The 23,748-nt window shown below is 36.2% G+C and overlaps 1 protein-coding gene across 3 annotated transcripts in view; it reads right to left on the bottom strand.

Moving 5' to 3' along the window:
* Positions 1–12,092: 12,092 nt before the first annotated feature.
* Positions 12,093–23,748, bottom strand: part of LOC106665128 (MDS1 and EVI1 complex locus protein EVI1-like) — a 96,270-nt gene continuing 84,614 nt past the window's right edge. For 2 of the 3 annotated variants that reach the window (XM_024230373.1, XM_024230374.1), the window contains exon 2: positions 12,093–13,707. In XM_024230373.1, coding sequence (XP_024086141.1) covers positions 12,664–13,701 — 1,038 coding nt within the window. In that variant the 5' untranslated portion in view covers positions 13,702–13,707 and the 3' untranslated portion in view covers positions 12,093–12,663. Of the gene's footprint in view, positions 13,708–21,137; positions 21,263–23,748 lie in introns of those variants that run through there. The other variant, XM_024230372.1, reaches the window with a different exon arrangement.

The following is a 23,748-nucleotide window of genomic DNA, read 5'->3' as shown; positions in this document are numbered from 1 at the left end:
GCCGGGCAATTCATCCGCCACCTCATCTTAAATGCATTAACCGATCCGCCCTGCTCGTTAAACGGCCAGTACGCAGTTTGATTAAGTCAGTGTAAAAGGATCTCATTGAGAACTTTTTTTTATCCCATCTTCGAGACGTTCTTCATCGAAAAGTGGTTCCGGTTCAGAATTAAATGGATCTATATCGAGATTAAATTTTTGATCATTTTCAATCATGCTTCACCCTTCGTACCACTTTCCCAGGAGCCCATTAGCAAAAAAGAGATGCTGGATGGTTCATAAAATATTATTTTAAAAAATTGTCCCATGGCCTATTTTTGCTACTTTGGACTACATGTTCAGTATGACCAAAATAATCGTTAACGGATAAATTAGAGGGTCATTAATGCGCAGACCACATAGAAAAATCCCACAATTTAAATAAAATAAGCTTGTAAAATAGTGTTAAAAATAAAAAGTACATAATTTTGTTGGCTTCTTGGCCTACCTCTTAAATGAAACATTAACTCTAAATTCTGTTCAATTAATTAATCTTTAATTAAGGATTTGGTTGAGATAAAAAATCAGTGTCACGGGGGGATTCGAACCCACGATTTTCGGCTAAATACGCCGCTGCTCTACCACTTGAGCTATCGTGCTATTCTCAGCCCCAGCTTTTGAATTTTCCCTCCTTTTTGCCATTTGTCAAATGTGTAATTTATTTGATTCTCGTCGATAAATAAAATGGCCACGGAGAGCTTTAGTGAAGTATATTTCATTTTGCTTATTACATCTATTAGGTTTCGTGGCCCGATTGACCAAATGAATTCATTTCAATTAATTAATCTTTAATTAAGGGTTAGGTTGAGATAAGGGTGTGGAGATGGGAAGTGGGTGTCCGAGTGGATGGAAATCAAGATAGCCCAAGTGGTTAGAGAAGCGGCGTATTTAGTGGAAGATCGTGGGTTCGAGTCCCGCTCATGACACAGACATTTTTATCTCAACCAAAACCTTAATTAAAGATTAATTAATTAAAAAGAATTTATTTGGTCAATCGGGCCACGACACCTAATAGATTAAATCTAAAAATTGAACTTGTCTAGTCATGATTGACTACCCATCCTCGCGGTTTTGTATGCCATATTCCAGTATTTTCTCATAGACATTGGTTTTTGAGGATATAAGCAGGATGAGGCTAACACTAAAAATCCGTGGATACACAAATAGTGTACACACATATTTTACACCATTTAAGACATTATAGAAATTAAAAAATAAAATAATGAAAAGACAGACGGGAACTGTACTAAACCCTGACGTAATCCCTCAAAGATACTGGCATTCAAAGAATACGTTAAAACATTTGTTTCTCTTTGGATGAACCAATACAACGAGTTGATTGTTGACCTACTGCGGAGTTGATGACAGTGGCCAACACAGACTATTCAACTGCCCCCTCCTTGAGAGTGTGAGGGAACCACTAAAGCTCCTTTTCCGCCACACTTGGCCACCGACCCTCAACGAACTGGTTAAAGAAAAGAGGACCTCAAGCCTGTTAGCCGAGCTATAGTAGATAAAGTAGCTGACTAGTTTTTTCTTTCTTTCTGTTTTCTTCTTTTTCTTCCTATGATGAGTTACTTGTTAGATCTTAGCGCTTCCCTGAACTTTTAATTCCGGGCTGATTACTCCTTGTACCCATAATTGTTAGTTATTTATTAAAATATTGTATATATATCTTTATTAGAAAGTTTACTCAAAAGGATTAACCAGCGAGGGGGAGACCTATTAGATTAGATAAATTAATAATAAGAAAAATATTTCCCTTCTTCCACGGTTCTTCCCTTTCAGGGCAAGGTCGTAGGAAGACATTAAGGACAATAAGATCTCCTAAACTTGCATACCATTTGAATTAGTTTAGTGGCCGTGGTCCGCTGGTACGGGGTCTCCCTTAGGTACGGTGGGGAGGTGGATGGGTAAAACAAAAAGAAAAAAGAACCAATACAACGGACTCAACTAAACTAATATACAGATCACTGAAGATGGCAAGAAATCGAAACTCAGTCAGACCAAAGTCATGAGGATAGGACGACCAAACTACAAGTTCGTAATTCTGCAGAATCTAAATGAAAATGTAACATTAGTTCATCAAGTGACAGAAAATTTCTAATTTTGTTAAATAGATGTTTTTAAAGTTTTGCAAAAAACCGGATAAGACATGTGCCTATTAAGAGTTTTTAAAGTAAGATTTGAGGCAAAAACATACATAATCTTCTAGGACCGCAGAACAGGTTCTGATACCTCATGCCACTTTCCATAATGCTGTAAAGTTTCAAAATGTTTTTAATTGGAGTTTTATTGATTTAAGATACATGGCAAGGGCACAGTTAACAGCTTTCCGGTGTGTTGAACCGTGTCACAGAAAGTATTAATGTAAAAAAGCATAATGACATGGCCTTTCTTGACCTTGAAGTAGCAATAGATATAGTTTAACACAGTCATACTAATTATATTGAAGTTCTACTTCCACTCATCACTGATCATGACCATTCACTCAGTCCAGATCATTCTGTGTTTCACTGTACAATTCATATCCAAAACATTTGAAACTGCTGAAGTGGTTAAAGAGTGGTTGGTGGTTTGTACTGGCTTAGTTCTTAACATTGAGGCGAAGCGAGGGTGCAAAAATTAGCCGTTTTTGTGAATGATTAAGATTGAAAATAAATAGGGCAAAAATATGTTCAAGGCTAGACACGAAATAATTTTTGAATCTGTATTCTGAAAATGTATCATTGGCTTAAAAATGTCAGCTACGGTATTTTCCTTTTATGGTAAAATGTATTTTTTTTTTATACCCATCTCGATCGTGGTTATGATTACGTCGTGAGTGACGATCATGCTTTCAATTCGCTCTCGATTATTTAAAACGCTTAGTAAGCTCTTACGATCCAGGTATAATTTAGAAACACTTGTAACAGACGAGAGCCAATTCATAAATCGAGAGTTGATGGCTTGCGCCTGTCAAACGCATCGAACGATCGCGAAGATGGCTCGGAGATGATAACCGATGTTTCCGTGTTGTTCGTCGACCTCCGGGGCTTTATTGCGACAAGTCAAACGCAAGGCTAAGACAATATTTTAGTATGAGAAATTTCATAAGTTCAACCAGTTGTGAATAAGTGCCTGGTTGAGTTACAGATGTACGACAGCGGACTCCTGGCCAAGTAATTAGCCAACTATTGTATCCCACTGAGTTTTCAGACTAATTTATTGATCCACAAATGATTACACATGTGCTGGAAAGGAAAAAGATATTTCAGTAGATTTTAATAATGTAAATCATATTGGATTTTATTTATCTGTTCATCTGTGTGCGTCGAATTTGAAAGACAATCTTGATATTTCTTTGTTAAAGACGATCTGCCCAAGCATCCCTTATTGCGAAAAACATGTATTATTGACAATTCTCTTCTCCCTAACAATAGTTAAATAACCATGATATACCTTTTTCCCGTAGATTAGTAAAAAAACAAAGTAAATTTACTTCAGTAAATAAACCTAGTATTTATAAGGCCATACTACCAAACAATCTAACCCAATCCAAATCCCAACATATCAGTTCAAAGTTGTTCGCATCATTTTTATATGTCTCTCATCAAGCAGTATATAAAGAAATTAATATACTTTATGCAAAAGTGCGAGCGCAATCGGTGTTGAAAAGTGTAAGCGTTGACACGGCGCTCATCGCTGTAAGGTAAAGGTCCCGATTCGAACCCAGCATGCCTGCTTCTTTTTCATTCTTAGAAATTTTTTTTTTTCAAAACACCGTCACCCCGTGGAATGAAGCTCTGCTGTTGAGAACCCTCTATTTTTTACAGAAAACTTGCTGACTATTGCAATCCTTAACTTCGAATATCCTAGCTGAAAGACCGCGGTCAAGAGATCCCATGTAAATAGCATAACAATAAAGAAAGACAATAAACAAACAAAAATAGTTAAATAGTGCAAAACAAAAAATAACTAATGTTGTGAAAACTTTACTGACCCCTTCAAATCTGTAAAGAAATTAACAAAATAACATTGCTAAGTGGGTAGTGAGTGAGTGTAATATTAGGGGTATTCACAATCTTTGTGTTAACCCTGTTAACTCTGTTAGGTCCTGTTAGATCGATAAAAATGATGACGTAGACTTGTATGAATCGAATACTTAACACGATCTAACAGGCCAGGGCCAATGTTAGGTGTTAGGTCGAAAATGTAGTCACATTGCTATCCGTTAGGACGTAGGTAACCAACATGGCAGCCATGAATTTAACAGCTGTTTTTTGTTTACACTTATTTTTATTCTTAAATACGCATTAAATAAATCAGACCAATACATTTCTTGTGTTAATTCCTGACCTGTCCTTATACTCTCATTCATAATAGATACATCTCCTATCTTATAAGGTCGTAGGCTGTCAGACGTTAGCATACAAGTTAGCTATGTCGGCACGAATTGAAGCGCGTCATTTGTTAGTACTTTTCGAGTGGCAGCAATAGCATTTTGAATGAAAGTGTTGATTATTTTTGCTTCTTTATTAACTTACAATTTAAGACAAAAGAAAACCAAAACAAATAACGACAAGCCTTCCAAGACTGTAATTGCTTTATTTTTGGTTCTACCAATCGCCACGCGCAGCATTGCGGAAAAATGATTATCATGTTTAAAATGCTAAGAAAAGAAGGGAGCGTTTACGATCTTACTGGACATTTTTCTATTCGAGTTAACACGAGTTAACATCTTACAAACATTGTGAATACCCCTATTGACTCTTTTCTGATGACGCAACAATTATGCCAAATGATTCCATTTCTTCGAGGGCTAGTCTAACACCCGACTCAATCTCCTCTAGTCTGCCTTCGTTACCTCTATCTAGTTACAAATATTTACAAGAGCTTTTTAAGGATGCTTTCGTTCCGTCATATTAGTCCTCATTGTGACAAAAATGTCGAGTTAAAACGAAGATTACTTGTTCTCAGATTGTTTCTGTAATGGACAAAGTTTATTGCAGCAGATAATACTTATTCTTATTAAGTTAATACAAGACAAACGAATTCTAGCAACGACAGTCTATATCCTAGTACTCCATGAGATAAAGATCGAGTAACTTCTCTGAACTACTGAGTACTGAACTAAGTAACTAGGAAAGTACAATAAGCCAGAAGTCTGCAGTGCTTGGAGAACAAAAATCCCCGACTTCCTAATATCCATATTCATCCATTATGGATCCAACTGTAAACTGTGTTTGACCATAGGAACCCTCTGTTTTCCAAACATCTCTCCTTTTCAGAAAAGGATTGCTAAAATTGCTTTAGTAAATACTATTGTCGTGTTTCTCTCGTCTGGACTCTATTTTCTTAAATGGCTTTTTGCTATAAGACATTTAATTTTTAGATTTTACCATGAAGTCTGCGGATAATTAACTTATAATTTGTTCGTAACCGATCATTTTGACCTAATCTCTCAGATTAATGTGGATAGATAAAATTCAAAACAAACATTGAAGATAATGAAATGCCGAAACGATTCTGACAGATCAAACTGCCAAGAATAGACATGCCAAAATGATCGGTAACGGTAAAATTACACATTCATAACTTAGTGAGTCTTTTGACTTGAGAAAGCGCAGGAGATATGACTCGAAAATAGAATCGAGTCTCAAGGTTGCGTGTTATATCGGATTACGTCAATCTGCTAACATTTTCAATGGGGGTCACCCATTTAATCGTCCTTGCTCTTCACCAGCGGTCAGCATGGTCAGGGGCTCTACTGCCCGATGGCTGAGGGTGAGCCAACGGGCTGGATCGCCCCAGGGTGGCCCTCGTGCAGAACTGCACAACTGCGCCATCGGCCCGAGGGGAGCACGCTGCTCAGTTATAACTTCCCTGTGGAAGTCCAAGTACATCTTGATAGCGCTTCTGGGTCGATAAAATTCAATTTAATAAAAACCTACGTCGCGCAAATGGAATCCACCGTCACGTCAAAAAGCCTTTAGAAATTTCATTCCATAAGGAGCGTGGAAACCAGTTTTGCTAATATCGCGCGGAAACTGCATTAAATGCACCTTATGCAGGAGCTTTAATGCGTTAAGAACCTTTATTCTTTTTTAATTCTTCTAGTCCTTGTCTTCTTCTCAATATGGAAGGTTTTAGCGTTGATTAATTTGAAAACGTTTAGTTATTTCATGGTGAATCCTCTAAGTATAAAAAAAACTTCTAGCACGAAGTCAGAAATGGAAAAGTGACAAGGTTATACATTCAATCAAGGAATTAATAGTGCAAGGTATTTGTATGTTAATTTGATTGATAATTTACTGTTATGAATATTCAAACATATTATTTTAATAAAGATTAAAAACAAATCATAAAATTGGAAGACACAAGACGAACATATTCTATTATTTTTTCTTAATTTTAATGTTTTAGGCTACACATTTTTTACATAAAAGGAGAGCAATATAAGACATTCATAATTCTTCGAACATAGTTTATTAGTTGGAGTACATAAGGGCAAACACATAATTTTTTTTATATACAAAAATGGAAAAAAAAATCCTTAATGTTTTTAGGATCAGCCATGAAAATAAATGAACTAAACATTACAAGCGTACCAAAGTGTGCAAAAATCATAAATATTACTGTTTTAAATCGTTCCCTGATAAATTTTGACATAATAAATACTGTCGTGGCGTCGGTTCAGCACGGCGCTCATGACGGTAAGGTAAAGGTCCCGGGTTCGAATCCAGCGGCCCTGCATTCGAACCCGTCATACTTACAAATGGGCTTTTTTCAAAAACACCGGCACCAAGAGTGTTGATGTAACCTCCACTGTAGCGAACCTTCGTAAAAAAAAATAAATACTATGATTATGTTTTGATTAAAACTTAAACAAAAATGACGTTCGGGAGTAGAAGTGAAAAAGTAAACAAACGTTATTTTGCGCGTAAACAACTGAGTAATAATAGACCTGCAAAAATTCCGAACATATTTTTTACAATTTTTTAGAAGAAAATAATATTTGTACAAATTAGAACTTTTTTCTTAACAGAATAGACGTGGCAAGTAATAAAATGAACTCTAGGCATAGATTCACTATTTTTCGTGGTCCGCTTGACCAATTAATATCATTTTATTAATTAAGGTTTTAAGTTGAGATAAAAAAGTCAGTGTCACGAGCGGGATTCGAACCCACGACCTTCGGCTCTACCACTTGAGCTATCGTGACTTCAGGCATAGATTTGTCCGAAAAATAAGTATGCTAATATTTATGTACGTATACAAATGCGCTAAGACCTACATAAACCTACAAATTTGGTTTCTAATATGTTAACCTTAAAACTAATTGTTAGGGTTATTAATTAAAGGCTTGGTGAGAATGGTGGCCGAGAGGTTAGGGCGTTTATCTCGTCTTTGACACGCTAGCGGTTCTGTGTTCAAATCCGCACAACCATTGGAATTTTAATTGGTAATATTTATGTAAAAGGTATTCTAAATTCCTCTTCTCTCTCTCTTTCTTTCTATCTTTCTTGTCACTTTCATCTTTCTAGCTTGTCTTTTTCTTCACTGTTATCTTTCTTTTTTTGGTTCTCTTTCTTGCTCTCCCTCTCTATTCCGTATTCTTTGAAATGGTATAAATACGACTGTGGTAGCCCACAGAGATCTTCCGGCTCTCATATTTACCATGTTAGTAGTTCTGGGTTCATGAAATTTTAATTGATATAAGCATCTTCTTTGTGATAGGAATTACTGTTTCTTATTTTATATTTGTTCCAAAGTTCTTTGATTTTGTAGTATAGGGCTCAGGAACGTGAAATTATCTTATTATCTTTATCTTTTATCAATTTTTAATTATAAAAACATAACGAAGTTAGTTTTTTAAATATCAGAATTCGTATTACTTATTGAAAAACGTCTTGTGACTTGTTCATTTTAACATACTATGTACATAAACACCCTTAATTTTATATCTATTTGTATTATGCTTGTGTCCATCTATCCATTGTAGTTTTAACCAAATTTCCTCTACATTTTTCATTATTAAAAGTGCAGCTTTTAAGTAGGAAAAATGAAAATATTAAGTAGGAAATGAATGAAAATATTGTAAAGTGCCTACATGCTAAGCCCAAAGAGTACATAGTCTTAAATTTTTAATGTACTCTGTTAAGTTTCGCATGAAATCTCGTCGGTTAGAGCATGAAGGATTGTTTTTGGGAGTCCAGGTTTTGTTTGATGTCCCCTGATGGTCGGGCGGGGGTTTGGAGGACAGAAAAACCACACAGTGCCGCAACGTTTTCATTCCTGAAAACCGACGTGGGTAGTGGTGTAGATTTGTGGACGAATCTCTATCGAAGGTGACACTTGATCTTCATCGAGGTAGGTTTTCTAACAACACGGCCGAACATTGAAGAAGTATTATCAGTAAAAGATCCCCTTGTGCCAATAATTGTGGACGTGTTTACTTTTGTGCATGATCATTCAAAGCTAAACACATCCAGGATCTTTCCTGATTGGATGTAACGGATTTCTCTGACTTAAACCTATTAATACTACTGACTACTGACTAAATATTAAATACTTTGAGACTGGTCGTCTCAAAAACTAACTGGTGAACGACAGTTAGTAAAGAATTTGCAAGGCTCAAAAATGGCACTGTTCGAAGGATATGAAAATGTTTCACAACTCTGAACGAGCAAATTCAACACCTTATAAATTCATTCCACGTCGAATGAAAGCGGTGATTAAGGCAAGAGAAAGAAATACACTATAGCGAATGAACAATATTTAATCCTTTCCAAGATGTAGTTTGAATAACAATTGTGTATAGTTATTTACAATTTTTTTTATTTCTTATTAAATAAACATGCAATGAACAAAAACTATTAAAAACTATAACGATGCTAAGTTCTTAATCGAAATATTTAAGAGTGGCCGTGGATATTCCTGTCAGTGTGCTATGTGCGTTAGTAAAAATTACAGGGCTGAATTAACCCTGTAATTTTGGGTAAAAAGATTATTTATTCTTGTGCAATCTAATATAATTTGTGATAATTTAAAATATTTTAAAAAAATAGGCAGATAGATATTTCGATGGATACAGATAGTAGAAAAGGAGGCAATTGATTTTTGAGATAGTTTGGATAAAAGATATGGGATATAGTGGGAAAGAAAAGCAAATACATAAATATAATTTAATATTAAATGGAGGAGATATCGGAAGAGAGCGTAAGAGAAAGAGAGATAGATAGATAGATAGATAGAGAGAGAGAGAGAAAGAGAGAGAGAGAGAGAGAGAGAGAGAGAGAGAGAGAGAGAGACGTGATCAAGGATATGTGTGAGTGACTGTCAGAGGATAAAGTTAATAAGTAAGTGATTGAGTGGAAGTAAAGCAAGAATCTGAAAAAATAAAATATAGAAAAAAAGAATGGGTAGTTAGATCGATATATGAAATGGAAGAGGAAAGCGAAAATTTAGATACACAGATAGATTAGTGACCAGAAATTATTGAGTGAAAGAGTGAAAAGGAAGAGGAAGAGAGATAGATAGATAAATTGGTAGATAGATAGATAGATAGATAGATAGATAGATAGATAGAGAGAGAGAGAGAGAGAGAGAGAGAGAGAGAGAGAGAGAGAAGCAAAGTATGAGACTGAAAAAATAAAAATGGAGAAAAGAATTGATAGATAGATGTATGAAATGGAAAAGAAAAGCGAAAATATTTAGATATACATATAGATAGATGAGTGACCCTAAATTTCTGAGTGAAAAACTGATAAGGAAGCGAGCGACAAAGAAAGTGAGAGAGAGAGAGTGAGAGTGACGGTGATCATGGAAATGTGCGATTGACTGTCAGAAGGGAAAGTTAGTAAGTGATTGAGTGGAAGCAAAGTAAGAGACTGAAAATAAAATTGGAGTAAAGAATGGGTAGTTAGATATGTGAAATGGAAAAGAAAAGAGAAAATATTTAGATATACGTAAAGATAGATGAGTGACCCTAAATTACTGAGGGAAGGAATGAAGAGGAAGAGAGAGAGTGAGATTGATAGAGAGAAAAAGAGAGAGAGGGATAGAGAAAGAGGGAGACGGTGATCATGGAAATGTGCGATTGATTGTCAGAGGAGAAAGTTAGTAAGTGATTGAGTGGAAGCAAAATAAGAGACTGAAAAAATTAGAAATGGAGAAAAGAACTGGTAGTTAGATGAAATGGAAAAAAGGAACGAATAGAATTAGACATGCAGATAGAAAGATGAGTGACCTTAAATTATTGAGTGAAGGAGTGAGAGAGGAAGAAAGAGAGAGAGAGTGAGAGAGGGAAAGAGAGTGACTGAGACACTTACGAACAGACAGAAGAACGCATGTCCAAACCAAATGCACGGTAAATTCACTTATAATTTATAATTTGGAAAATTTCGCTTATCATAAAATAAATTTTTAGGTAGGAATCGATTGTACATATATGTATGTTGTATATAAGTATTTTAAATCTGTTATCGCATAAAAAATATTATAAACTTATTGTTCTAATGTCAGGAAACTTTATCTACGTGTGTAAATTTCCGATACAATCAGCATTCATCATTATAACTTTTGTTTTAAATTATGATCAGTGATTAAGACAAGTAGAAAAATTTAGTTCATTTGTACAATTTTCTAGTTTAAATAATGTTCATAATAATACACTCTTCAGGAATATGTAACTGCAACTTAATTTAATTGTTGAACTTTTATTTCAATTTTTTTTAAATTGTTTAATACACAATTTTATGTTTATCCAAAAGGAAAATAAAACTTACTTATCAACAGGAATTCATGAATGCAATGGACGTTAAGCAATACTTATTGCCAAGTTTGAACCAGATTTTTATCCATAACTGACATTCGTTGATTATAAATGCCATCATTAAAGAGGGCAGACGGGCCATTTAATGGATTCGCCTGCGAATGCAAATATCTGTCTTTTACTACCCGACCCCTGTTTCATTAGCTAGCTGCAATCGCGCGAGAACCGAAAGCACAATCGTTAAACTAAAACGATCAGAAAGTCAACAAACTTTTACGGCCGGCCCAATCTATTGAAAAAGCTCGCTTAGAGAGATGTTAATTGATCTTAGGAGAGAAAGAGAGAGAGAGAGAGAGAGAGAGAGAGTGTGAGAGGGAAAGAGAGGTAGACATGGAAATAAATTCATCAGTGTATCCTATTTGCGCCTTCCCTCCTTCATAACGCCCATCCTATACGTTTTCAGAGCAAAAACCGGGAGCAACCTCTAATTAAGTTATATTTTTCTCTGTTGGGGCCACTCATGGCCAAGTTTTTGGCAGCGGAGCATTAACCCGAGTTCACGATCATCCCTGATCTATCGGTGCCAGTACCAAAATCGCTAAATCAATGTTTTCTAGGTTATGCCACCATGAAGGCAACATTAACCAAATCTTTGCCAATTTCATGATGCACGGTAACGTTATTTTTCATCCATTGTAAAGCAACACTAATAATGTAATCGATCTAAAGAAATTTTGTTACTCTTTCTTTGCGTAATTCTTGTACAATCGTGAGGCAGCCAGGTTCAATGACAACCTGGTCATGCTTTTAGTATCGTAACACATTAATACAATTTGAAATAGATTCTCTTCAGAAATATCTTACTATTTGGAACGATGACATAAGCTTCCCAGTTTTATATAATTATTTATACAACAATAGAAAAATTCTGAGGTTGTGTGCTGACCACAAATTATCCTCAAGTTTGTGATAATTCTTTGTGCCATCAAATTGTATAAATAAAATAAATGTAAATAACTTATGTACTTACATGTCCTGACATGTCTTTGTACTTAAAACCTTGTAGAACGAGTATTGCAGTTCAAAATTATTTCCTTTGATTAGTTTCGCTAATTAAAAGAGAACCAGTTTTTCCTATTTATAAAACTTATTTTTAAAGCAATATTCTTGCAAGTATTCCATGATTTTTTGTTGCCAAAGCGAATTGTTATTCCATTTAAAAAATACATCTTTCAATCATCCAAATGGGGTAATAAGAACAAACATTTATTATTAAATATTATATTTATCTCTAATTTATTTTTAACTGTATACAAAAAGAAACATATAACTTGGAAAAGTTACAATAGACAACAAGTAATAAACTATGAAAATATTGATAAACTTCAAAAAAATACACAATTTTTATAAACTACTTTTCGGGGACGTGATCCGTCCGATAAAATAAGTATATATTAACTATGATCCTAAGCTAAACTTGTTTTTTAAATAGCGAAACACAAAAATAAAATATTAAGCTTTGTACAAGGACAAAGTTAAAAGGCGATATAAGAAATAAGCAGTTCATCTCTTATAATTATACTTTCAAATATGTACAATAAATTGGTAAAAGATCATTGTTTTGTCCGTTTTGTGACTAGTGCAATGCGATCAAAAAGCACTTAGCACTTGATATGTTCTGGTAACACAATCACTTGTCTTCTGTCTGAGCAATATAATACACCACGAAGATCACTAAACTAGTTTTTGGGATGGTTGGCAGTTTGTTAGGAACGTGGCGGTGTACCACTGGCAGTGAGGTTGTTCAAGGAGAAAGGTAACTTTGCTTGGCTCTCATCTGACTAGGGGAATAAGAAGGAGGCTTTTTTTCACGTGGGCTCCTCCGTCCCACGGGGGCTAGGACACGTGGAGCTAGAACTGCTCTTGTCCTCTTCCAGATAAAGGGGCGGTCTGCCCTGCAGCCTTTCGGCCGTCACTTTCCCCATGAAAGACCTGATTTCTTCGAAGTAGGATTCTTCTCCTTGAGGCTGTCTCAGAGACAAGAGGCCGCGGTCCGCCCGGTCGTCGAGGATCGTCGGCCCGTCTGCTTCGTGCTTCTTCAAGTGCCGGTCCAAGTTGGTCTGCTGGCCGAAGCACCTATCGCATAGCGGGCATTTGAAAGGCTTCTCTTTGTTGTGGATATTCCGCACGTGGCGCTGAAGATTCGACGATATGCTAAACGACCGCTCGCAGTATTTGCACTTATAGGGCTGCTCTCCTGTGTGTGTCCTCAGATGACGAGTCAGGTTCGCCGATCTAGGGAAAACCTTTCCACAATACTTGCAGGCGTATCTGTCTTTCCCTTTGGAAGGCGAAGTCTCTGGGAAGGATTTCGCCGGGGGTAACGCTTGCGGTCTGGGGTTCAAGAGGAAGGGGTACGGCCGCGGGGGATAAGCCGGCGGCGAGTACTCTCTGTACATGGCCTCTAACATCATGGGGTGAATGGGTTGATGAGGGAAGATCACAGGGTAGGTCGGGCTGGGGCTGTCCTTTTCCCGTTCCGGCGAGGCTATTATCAGGTTCCTGTTTTCGTCTTCCATGTCTCTCCTGACGACACCGCCGCTCTTTTTGTGGTCCACCCTGAGGTCCAAGGGTTGTTCTTCATCCCGTTCGTTCTGGGGCCGTCCGGCAGGCGACATGTGCGGCCCCCGGGTGTTCCGCGACAAGTCGAACGGCATCTCTTCTGCGTGCTCCTCCGGCGTTCCTCCGCACAGGGGATAAACGGCCGCCTGCTTCGGCGAACTCTGACCACTCGCTGGTACCACCATCTTCCTCGGTGATGAGTCTTTCTCCCGCATCCTGTCTCCCGTGAACTGGAGGGGTGACACTCGCTGGTAGGAGCAGTACCACGAGTCCACCACACTCATCCCTCCCTGAAACCAACCAAACAAACATATTACAGAACCTGTTGACATTTTATACAAATCATTAAAGAAAATACAATTCAATTTATTTTAAGAGTATTGGAATTAGGAAATAAAACTTTTAATTAGGCTGCTAATGATCTGTTATTACTGGTGATCCAGACATTTTCTATATAATCTTGTATGGTAAACCGAACTCACGTTTAAAGTTTTATAATCTCTCCACCGAAAATGTTGTTGAAATAATGCTGAAATTAAATTAAAAGTAATTGGCAAATGGCATTTCAGCGGGAAGATCGTCAGAATAACTTACATAAAAGTAATAAAGTCCCGATATGAATTGGATTACATTTTTCAATCTGATAGGTGTTTCTAAACGGCACTGCAAAATGTCGTAAACTTTATCGCGAAGATTCATTAACGGTCTGTGCAAAAGTGCCTCAAGACATGCAAAGAAGCATCCAGGAATCTGGTGCAACGTACTTCATGTCTCGCCAATATGTTCAGATCTTCCTATACCCTTCCCTCTATCACTTATTCATATTTTTTTAAGTATAAATCGAAGACCGGTTTTGATTTGATCGAATCCCGTTTGCTTATTTTCATTGCCACTTTTAGGAGAATCGGGAATACAAATAAAGTAAAATATCTCAATTAACCAGTTTTCGGTTGTTATTAATTTACTCAATCGACCTTTTCAAAGATGGCAAAGGTTTCCTTTTCCTATTTCTAGAAACAAAAGAAAACTTATTTGCGCATTAGAGGTCGATATGAAAAATCTGGCATTTAAACTCTATTGTCTCTGGTTTCAGGGACGGGTCACGGGGCTAGATAATGTCTTATTCATTAGTTATGTCGTTATGTTGAAAATCCTTCATAACGGGCATCATTCTATGTTATTATTCTAATGATTAAGCGCGTTCTCGGAAAAACCTTCGGATATCCTTCCGACATTGTGAAAACAGGCACGTCTCGGATCTGCTCGACGATTGGATTTGAATAATAGATTTAATTTTGTATTATAATCGTATTCAGCATAAAGGATAATTACACGCCTTTTGGTGCAAAATTTTAAAATCCTTCGCAATTGCACGTACCTCGGATACGGCAACAAATCGGCCTGACTTTAACCATGTGCTGATTTTAATTACTACTGAGGAGTTAGCAGTCGATCAGACATTTACGTCAATTTAAAATCGATAAAGCGATGTTTATTATCTCCCTCTTCTTAATTTTACCAGCAAGAACACGAAGTTAATCATCAAACATACAAAGAACAACTGGTCCCTGGGGTGGCTATTAAATACAAATCTTTCTAGTTTAACGGTCTGACATTTGCGGTCTCCGCATGAGTTTGACCGGGACATTAGCACACGAAATATGTGGTCAGTTGGATTAGGTACCGGATTTAAACCGTGTCGCCTGATCATTCGTCATGTCTTACTGATTACTCATGGTCAGCTAAACGCGTCTTAATACACATAGAGTTTCTTAATATTTCCACATGTCAAATCATAAATAGATCTGTTTCTAATTATCAATTTGTAAAATTTAACATTCATGTTGATTCATAGCATTTCTAATATTGCTAATAACTATTCTTAAATTTTTTAAGCGTGGAGATTATTAAAGATGTATAATAGACTGGAGTTTTATTGGTTCCGAATTGGTCAGATTGAACTTGTGCAGAATACATTTCTCCAATTTGATTCTTATTAATTTAAAATTTACAAGGATCCTCATATTTATGAAGCATTTCTAAGGGCATTGAAGTTGCATATATTATGCACTAGAAGACTGGTGTGTGATTTTTTTTTTTTGTATAAGTTGTTAAATAATGGAATAGATTGTTCCTACTTATTAACTTCATTAGGGTTCGTGGTCCGATTGACCCAATAACTTTTTTCAATTAATTAATCTTTATGTAACGTATTGAGATAAAAAAGTCATTTTCATGAGCGGGGTTCAAACCCACGACCCTCCTCTAAATACGCCGTTGCTCTACCACTCGACCTATCGTGACTTCGATCCACTCGGAATTTGATAAGTAAAATGAAGTATATCTTCACGAAAGCTCTCCGTGGCCATTTCATTTATCGCCGAGAATCGAATCCTGATTACACATTTGAAAAATTGCAAAAAGGAGGGAAAAAATCGAACGGTGAGTGAACGGGTTGAGATGGGAAGTAGGTGTCCGAGTGGATCGAAGGTACGATAGCTCAAGTGGTAGAGGAGCGGCGTATTTGTCCGAGGGTCGTGGGTTCGAATCCCGCTCGTAACACTGACTTTTTATCTCAACCAATACCTTACATAAAGACTACTTATTAACATTAATCCAGTTTAAAGTTCCTACTTTTTTCAACGTTTAAGGACCTATTTCATGTAAAACATGGTGATACAAATTACATTATAAATCAGCCTATGCTGCGAATATTAAGACATGCTAATGAATATGAGAATATTGCTTTGCTTAATATATCAGTTCATAACCTAAGAAAAGATGTATTAAACTCTAATCATTAATAGTGGAATTTGTTCCATTTATATAATAATTTTTGGTCTGTTATGTGTTTAGTTTGTAGTATCCAAAATATGTATATATATATATATATATAAATATATATACAGACTGGTTATAGGTATCTACATATTGATAAATAATGAAATAAATAATCCTCATAAAATCCTCATAAAAGTCTCATCGATGTGACAATATATTACAAAGAGACTAAAATCTTTCACATGTGTAATTAAATTTACTTGTATTTTAAAGTTGTCCCTTTCGTTTAGACAGTTCTCTTTATAGTTTATCACTAGGAACGATTTAAATCATACTGATTAGTGGTCTTTTCGGCGTTCGTTTAGTATTGCCCGAGGGCGGCCGAGGCGAAGAAAGCAGGAAAGTGCACAAAGGGAGATTTCGAAGGAGAAGGCAGTTGTGGAACGTATCTTCCATCAGTTGAGCCTAATTGTGGTCTTGTTCATCTCGGACTACACGCCCGTCGACGTCCGGTGACTTTCTACAGATCGCGACCCACACCCAGCGATCTTTCTCGTACATGGGAACAGTCTGCGTTTGGCGATGTGACTGCAATTTCTGACGAAAAACTCATCTTCGTCTCTGTGACCGAGTAATGAAGGGCGATGCGATTAAATAGCATAAATAATCCATTTTCTAAGGTTAACTCGTGATCACATTTTATTCAGGAAAGGTCGTCGAGTTACGCCCACGCGACGACGCCGGAGCCTAGGCGTTCAAGGAGTATTTAATATACCACCTTGTGCGTAAAACCTGAACGTTCTTTTTGGTAAAGTCAAATTAAAACCAACCGTTAGACAATATAACAATAAGAAACACTTCAATCGTGTAAAAGGCGGCAGAATGAAAAATGAGAATATTATATTTTGTCAGGGGTATATTTCCCTGAACAAATTTGCCATGTTTCATGTTCATTTATTTTTTTTCCGGCGTCATGTTGTGTGCCTAGTGTGTCAATATTCATTATTAAAAAATTAATTAAGGTTTTAAGTTGAGATAAAACAGTCAGTGTCACGTGCGGGATTCGAACCCACGACCTTCGGCTTGATACGCCGCTACTCTACCACTTAGGTATCGTGACTTCGATCCCCTTGGGCACTAACTTCCCATCTCAACCGCATGAATAACCTCATGGTACAATTGCCAACCGAAGATACACACATAATTAATTTACAATTTTTGATAAAAATAAATATACCTGGACTATATTCATACATATAATAATAATAAACATAAAATAACCCAGGTCCAACATTAAAGATTGAAGATTGCCAAAACTCGTCTGTCAAGCCGACCAAACTCTAGATTCGTCGACTTTACGGCTATTGCTATTTACTCCGTTTTATTGAGGTAATTGTTAGAAATATAATCTATTTGGTAAAATTGTACTGTTTAATCTAATATTCAAAGGTTGGACAAATCCCAAGTTCTCCGTGGTGGAAATATTTTATTTCATCTTGTCTATTACATAGCGTTTAAGGCTTACGGCCCATCATCAGAGCCTAAACATGAATAACTTCATGGTACAATTGCCAACCGAAGATACACACATAATTAATTTACAATTTTTTATAAAAATAAATATACCTGGATTTTATGTACATATATATATATATTTTTTCCATCCCATTTTGAGGGGGATTTCGTCAAAAACTGTAATAATAACAATAATTTTATTTTAGCCCCTTCATGTGTACAACACATGGTAATGAGATTCTTCACATATGTACCAACTGCCGCTATCCGCCCATATCAGCCTGAGTCTCCACTTATCAGATGGTTATTATTGGTTTTGTACCAATTTGTCAAGCAGGGGAGGCTGGAAAACAGTACCTAATAGTACCATGAGGTTTTCCATGTTTAGGTTCTGATGAAGGGCCATAAGCCCGAAACGACCATGTAAAAGACAAAGTTAAATAAAATATTTCAACTGAGAACGGATGTTTCAACTTTTGGTAATAAATGCTACGAACCTACGAAAAATACGTTTAATTTAAGCAAAAATATTCAATTTATGTAACTATTTTGATTTTTTGTATTTAAATAATTTGTTCCTTATATTTTTCTATATTTGTGATATATCCTCGATTTGAGTTCACGCAGCAGTTAAGCCCATACAAAAGCATCCAAGTGTTCGAGTCAGGATTAAACCGTTATATACAAAAACCAATAGTTTAAATCTCAATTATAGCCTTAACACTAATTAATTAATCTTAATGTAAGGTTTTGGTTGAAATTATAAAGTTATTGTCATGAGCAGGATTCGAACCCACGACCTTCGACTCAATACGCCGCTGCTCTAACCACTTGAGCATCGGGACAAGTGGTTAGAGCAGCGGCGTATTGAGCCGAAGGTCGTGGGTTCGAATCCCGCTTGTGGCACAAACTTTTTCATTTCAACCAAAACCTTACATAAAGATTAATTAATTGCAGGAAGTTATTTGGTCAATCGGACCAGCAAATATAATTGAATTAAATCTAATATATATTTTTATTCCTAATTTCTTGCACAGTCGCATTAGGATTTCAGATAGTTTGATTTTGGAAGTATTAAAAGTGTAGATGTGGCCTCTCAAATAAACACATAAACACTCACACAAATTGTATAGTAGAAATAGTTAATATTGAGTAAGTATATCAGTTGAAAACGACATTTCCGCTCACAAATTGAAATTAGACACTCAGTTTATGAGTGCAGTTTATGTGCACTATCACATTGGTTACAGTCATTTTTAAATTAGTATCCTTAAAACTGAAGCAGAAAAAAAAATAAAAAAAGGTATAGAAATGTATGAAGAAGCCTAAGGAAATATAAATGCCGAGATTTAATTATAAACTATTTTTACTATCTCAGTAGTTAATACTCTTTTAAAACTTTGATTATGATTATCAGGCTTTTTTCGGTGGGAGAGTACATTTCCCTGAACAACTGTGCCATGATCTTCGTTTAATTTTTTCCAATGTTGTGATGTGTGCCTAGTGTGTCAAGTATTCGTTTTCAACTTGCAAACCAGTGGGTCGCTGTATAAAAAATTCCCCTCAATCTAGTCCAAATATCGGGCTAATTATGGTATCGATATTCGATAGAAATGAAGGCGATCCCTCCCTCTCAATTAGACGATTGCGCAACCGAAGCAGAGTCCGTATATCATTACGATAGACGAAATCAGCCGTACACCCGAGTAAGTACTGTAATCAGAGTGAACCCGCTTGTGCAACAAGATACGATCTCCAAGGATAGCCCGAACTCGATACGTTCCGAAACGTGCGCATCGCTCATCCCCGCTTTTCTGCGGAAAATTCCCTTCAAAAAATCCCCTTATCGCGGTCATCATGAAATTAAACGATCTAGGCATGGGCTCACGTTTTTAAAATCAGAGCTCACACACGCTTCTTCTTGTAAATGAACACCTTCCGCGGAGTATGAGATGAAAATCTTCACTTGGGCATTAAAACTCACGGAGCCCATCTCTGTGCGCACTTGCCGTTTTAGAATTTAATTTTTGCCCCCTATCTCGGCTTTTGTCTAGTTGAACACGTACCTCTCCTCGGTGGCACGTTTTTAACAATTTGGCCAATCTCTCTCTTGTACTTACCGAAATGGAGCTTTTTTTGAAAGCACGTGAGCTCACCGGTATTCCAGCGAAGCAGGTGTGAGTGACCGTCGTTTTCTCAAAAATGGAATAGCCGACATTTGTTTAAACCAAGATAAATAAATATTTAAAACTCAGATAAATACTAGCCACCAAAAATATACCTTTCTTGAACCATCACAGCTTATAGCCTAATAATAAAATATGTCTAATAGTAATGTACTATTGTTTATTATTATTTGGAGGTGGTGAGATGCGGTCTGGTGTGATGTAGGTTTTAGAAAAACATTTTCTTTATCGTGCCAACGTTTCGATCTTTATTAAGATCATCTTCAGGGCGCAAAGTGTTTGTTTTCCGTGTAGATGTGTCATTCTTGTCTGTCGTGTTGAAGTTCCATTGTTTATATTAAATACACATACACACACAAACACAAACATCTTGCTTCTGTAATACCTTAAAACAATAAAATATAGTATGTATTTTAACCTTTTTAGATCTGCTGGGTGATGGACTTGTCATATAGTCGTACCAGATCATCCAGGTCTCCCTATTATCGATGGTTTGGCTTATAAAATCCGTCTTTACAATTCACCATCTTCAGTGGTAGATTTTAATTATTTGCTTATATATCTAGCCATATTAATCGGACTGATCAAAAGAGCCCTCATTTTCATTTCTAGTGACTAGCAGATTAAGTGGTTAGGAGACGGACAAACTATAAAACGTGCATTTACAATAGTTATGAAATAAACCATGCTGAAACTAGCTACTTAAACACGTATAAAATTATTCTTTTAGACATTTACTTCTCGCGGTGTTGGGTTACCTTAAAAAAAATTTTTTTTTTTTTCATTTTTAGTCGGTTATGAGTAAAGCCGTCTTAAAGTGTCACAGTGACAGGTTATAGTGGCAGATAGTGCGTAGGGCAGTTTAATAGTCGGGCCCGGCTTTAATGATGTGACATTTACCTCAGTCGACCGGTCCTAACATCTTTTGATAAATCTCTTTTTCCCAAAATGAGCAGCCTGCCGTCGACGGGAATCGTATTCTTATTTATTCGCTCACTCCCTTCGTTACCCGCTTGACAGCTTTTGCCAGTTCCCACGAATAATAGTTAGCTCATTCCCTAAATCATTTTTTAGTACTGTTTTAGCTCGTGGCAACTTAAAAAAACATATAATAGAACTGATATTTTACATAATCGAAACGATATTAATTCTTAAAATGTGGAACTCGTTTTATCGATGATTTAAAAGACCATGAATTTACACGGGATAATTTAGCAAAAAAGTTATAATTTTATTACCATTCTTCAGCAGATTGATAGGTCTTGATCCTGATATATCTTCGATGTTTCATTTCGCCTACATATCGCCTTCATTGGTTGTGTCTGTGCGTTGTCTCTCGTGCTCGTCCCTTTACTAGTGAAAAGTGAAATGAAAGGGAGATTGAGACGAAATTTGAATCAAGGACTATCAAACTGCATATGAACGTTCAAAAACTCCCAAAACAACCAACAATCTTCACAGTTTCTCAATATAATCGGAATATTGAAACATTTGTGCTGGGAAAAATTGTAATAATTGTTTTTTATATATAAGTATAAGTGTACAAATGTCTATAGCGAAGAATTTAATAATGTTATTACTGTAATTATAATATGAAAATTAAAATATTTTATAGGAAAAAATAACTATTATTAAAAATGACTACATTGATTATCGCCAGCCCTCTATGCCTTAGCTTTGAGTTTGGATATTTTATGTACAATGGTAACCAACTCTCTCTTTTCTTTGTACCATTGCCTAGCCTCTTGGTACGTCAGGACCTCGTCAATTGTGGATAAAAAAAGACAAATAATAAACACAAATACACAGAAACAAGTAACAAACAACTGGTTAGCATTTACACAACCCCCAAGAGTACTCGATATTAGAGCTATGGCCTTCTATTCACGCTAATAAATTACATTCATACGTCATACTACATGAACCCTACCCCCAGAGTACTCGATATTCCTCGGAGAAATTAGTGCTATGCCCTTCCATTCACGCTAATAAATTACATTCATACATCATACTACATGCACCCTACCCCTAGAGTACTCGATATTTCACGGGGTATTTGGGGATAAGCTGTCATTCACGCTAATAAATTACGCTCACCCATTCATTCGCACTATTCAGAGTACTCACATTCCTCGGAGTAATTGAAAGTAAAACCTTCCATCTGTGCTAATAAATTACATATAGACATGTCAAATAATTTACTCTACTCAGAGCACCTCAGGATTTAAGATTTAAGATATACCTCGGAGTATACTATTTTCTTTCCTCAAAAACTCTTCAGTCAGTTTAATTAAAATTTTCTGTAAAGAGGTGTAAATGTACGTTCAATCTCTTTTGAGTTCGTGGTCCGATTGACCAAATAACTTCATTCAATTAGTTAGTCCTTATGTAAGGTATTGGTTGAGATAAAAAAGCCAGTGTCACGTATGTTAAACGTGTATGTTAAATAGTGAAGGCTAATAGATTTTTTTAAGGGTAGGTAGCTTACTATAATAAAAATTTGAATTTTGAAAAAGCACTGATTTCTTTTTTCAAATTCTTTATATAAATAATTGTAAAATATATTCTCAAAATTCTAAAATTCGTTAACAAGAACGGTTGGTAGTATTAAGAGAAAGGTGCATTTTTAAGTTTTTAAGGAGAGGCAAAAAAGGAAGAAGTCATAATTCGCACCAAAAATATCTCAATATGACGTTTCAATGGTTTCTTGGGCTCTCTTTCAGGATCATCTCTTTAGAATATGATTAACTATCGATTGCAGATCCTCACAAGAAGCTTATCCAACACATTTTTTTTTGGTTTTTGTTATAACTGATATATTAAGTCTATACTTTGATATTTCACTTTTGAATGTGATCTAACTTGTTTATGAAAAGATGTTATAACATAAGACATTTCAGTAAATGGCGAAATAAACTGGCTAATATTCTAGTAATTGCATCATTTTTTGCAATACAATGGACAACCCGGGATTGCATGTTAATTTTAAGCAGTTTCCCTGGAGATCGAATAGGAGTAAAACAATCCAGTCTATTGCTAAACGCAATGTAAAAACGCATATAAATGTGTGTAAACATTAGATCATAACTTGCCAAATGTTATAAATTTATGTTGTAAGGTTGAAAACAAAGTAGGATTACGGCCAATTATTCATTTTGAACCGGGAATGGAAGTGAGCTATAAATCGTCTACAACTAGGAACGAAACGCGTGCAATAAATCCGTCTCGTTTCGCTCAGAGGTGCCAATTGGCAACCAACCGGGCGTACAAATTTTCCAGCGACAATCGGCCCCATGCCCCATTCACTCGGACAAGTACGTGACCGGAGAGGCGCGTGTCCAACCTTCTCCATCTTTCGCCATAGCCGTAATGAGTCTCCTCGGGAGTTCGACTTTATTAAAAGATCACGGATCGGAGCTCGAGCGACCCCCGTTTCTGAAAAGGGGAAAAAAAACAACTCAGCAACTGGCCAGCATCACGATGGCAATTATCGATATGAGTCGTGACCCCCGCGCAGCTTTCTTTCGGGAATTTCGGGTCGTGTCCGTCCTAGGCGGTGATCCGGGCGGTTTCTGGCCCAGTTTATCTTATCTCTACCAAATATAGACTTCTCGCCGCTTTAGACAGCAGACATTTTAAAAATACTATTTCAACATAAAAAAGGATATTTTAATTTTATAATTTTCCTTCATATAAAAATCATTCTTCTCTATCTACAGTTCAACAAGCTTTTATTGTTCTAAATGTACACCTATGTACAAGAATATTATTGTGTCCCTCTTTTCAATCTTTAAAACTTAATTTTTATCATATGTATTTATAATCTCTTTTTATCCTTTATTAAAAACT

Source organism: Cimex lectularius, unplaced genomic scaffold (genome assembly GCF_000648675.2).
Source record: "Cimex lectularius strain Harlan isolate CLEC.00 unplaced genomic scaffold, Clec_2.1 scaffold138, whole genome shotgun sequence".
NCBI lineage: Eukaryota > Metazoa > Arthropoda > Insecta > Hemiptera > Cimicidae > Cimex > Cimex lectularius.
The sequence above is the reverse complement of the archived record's forward strand: the minus strand, read 5'-3'. Positions and strand labels throughout refer to the sequence as shown.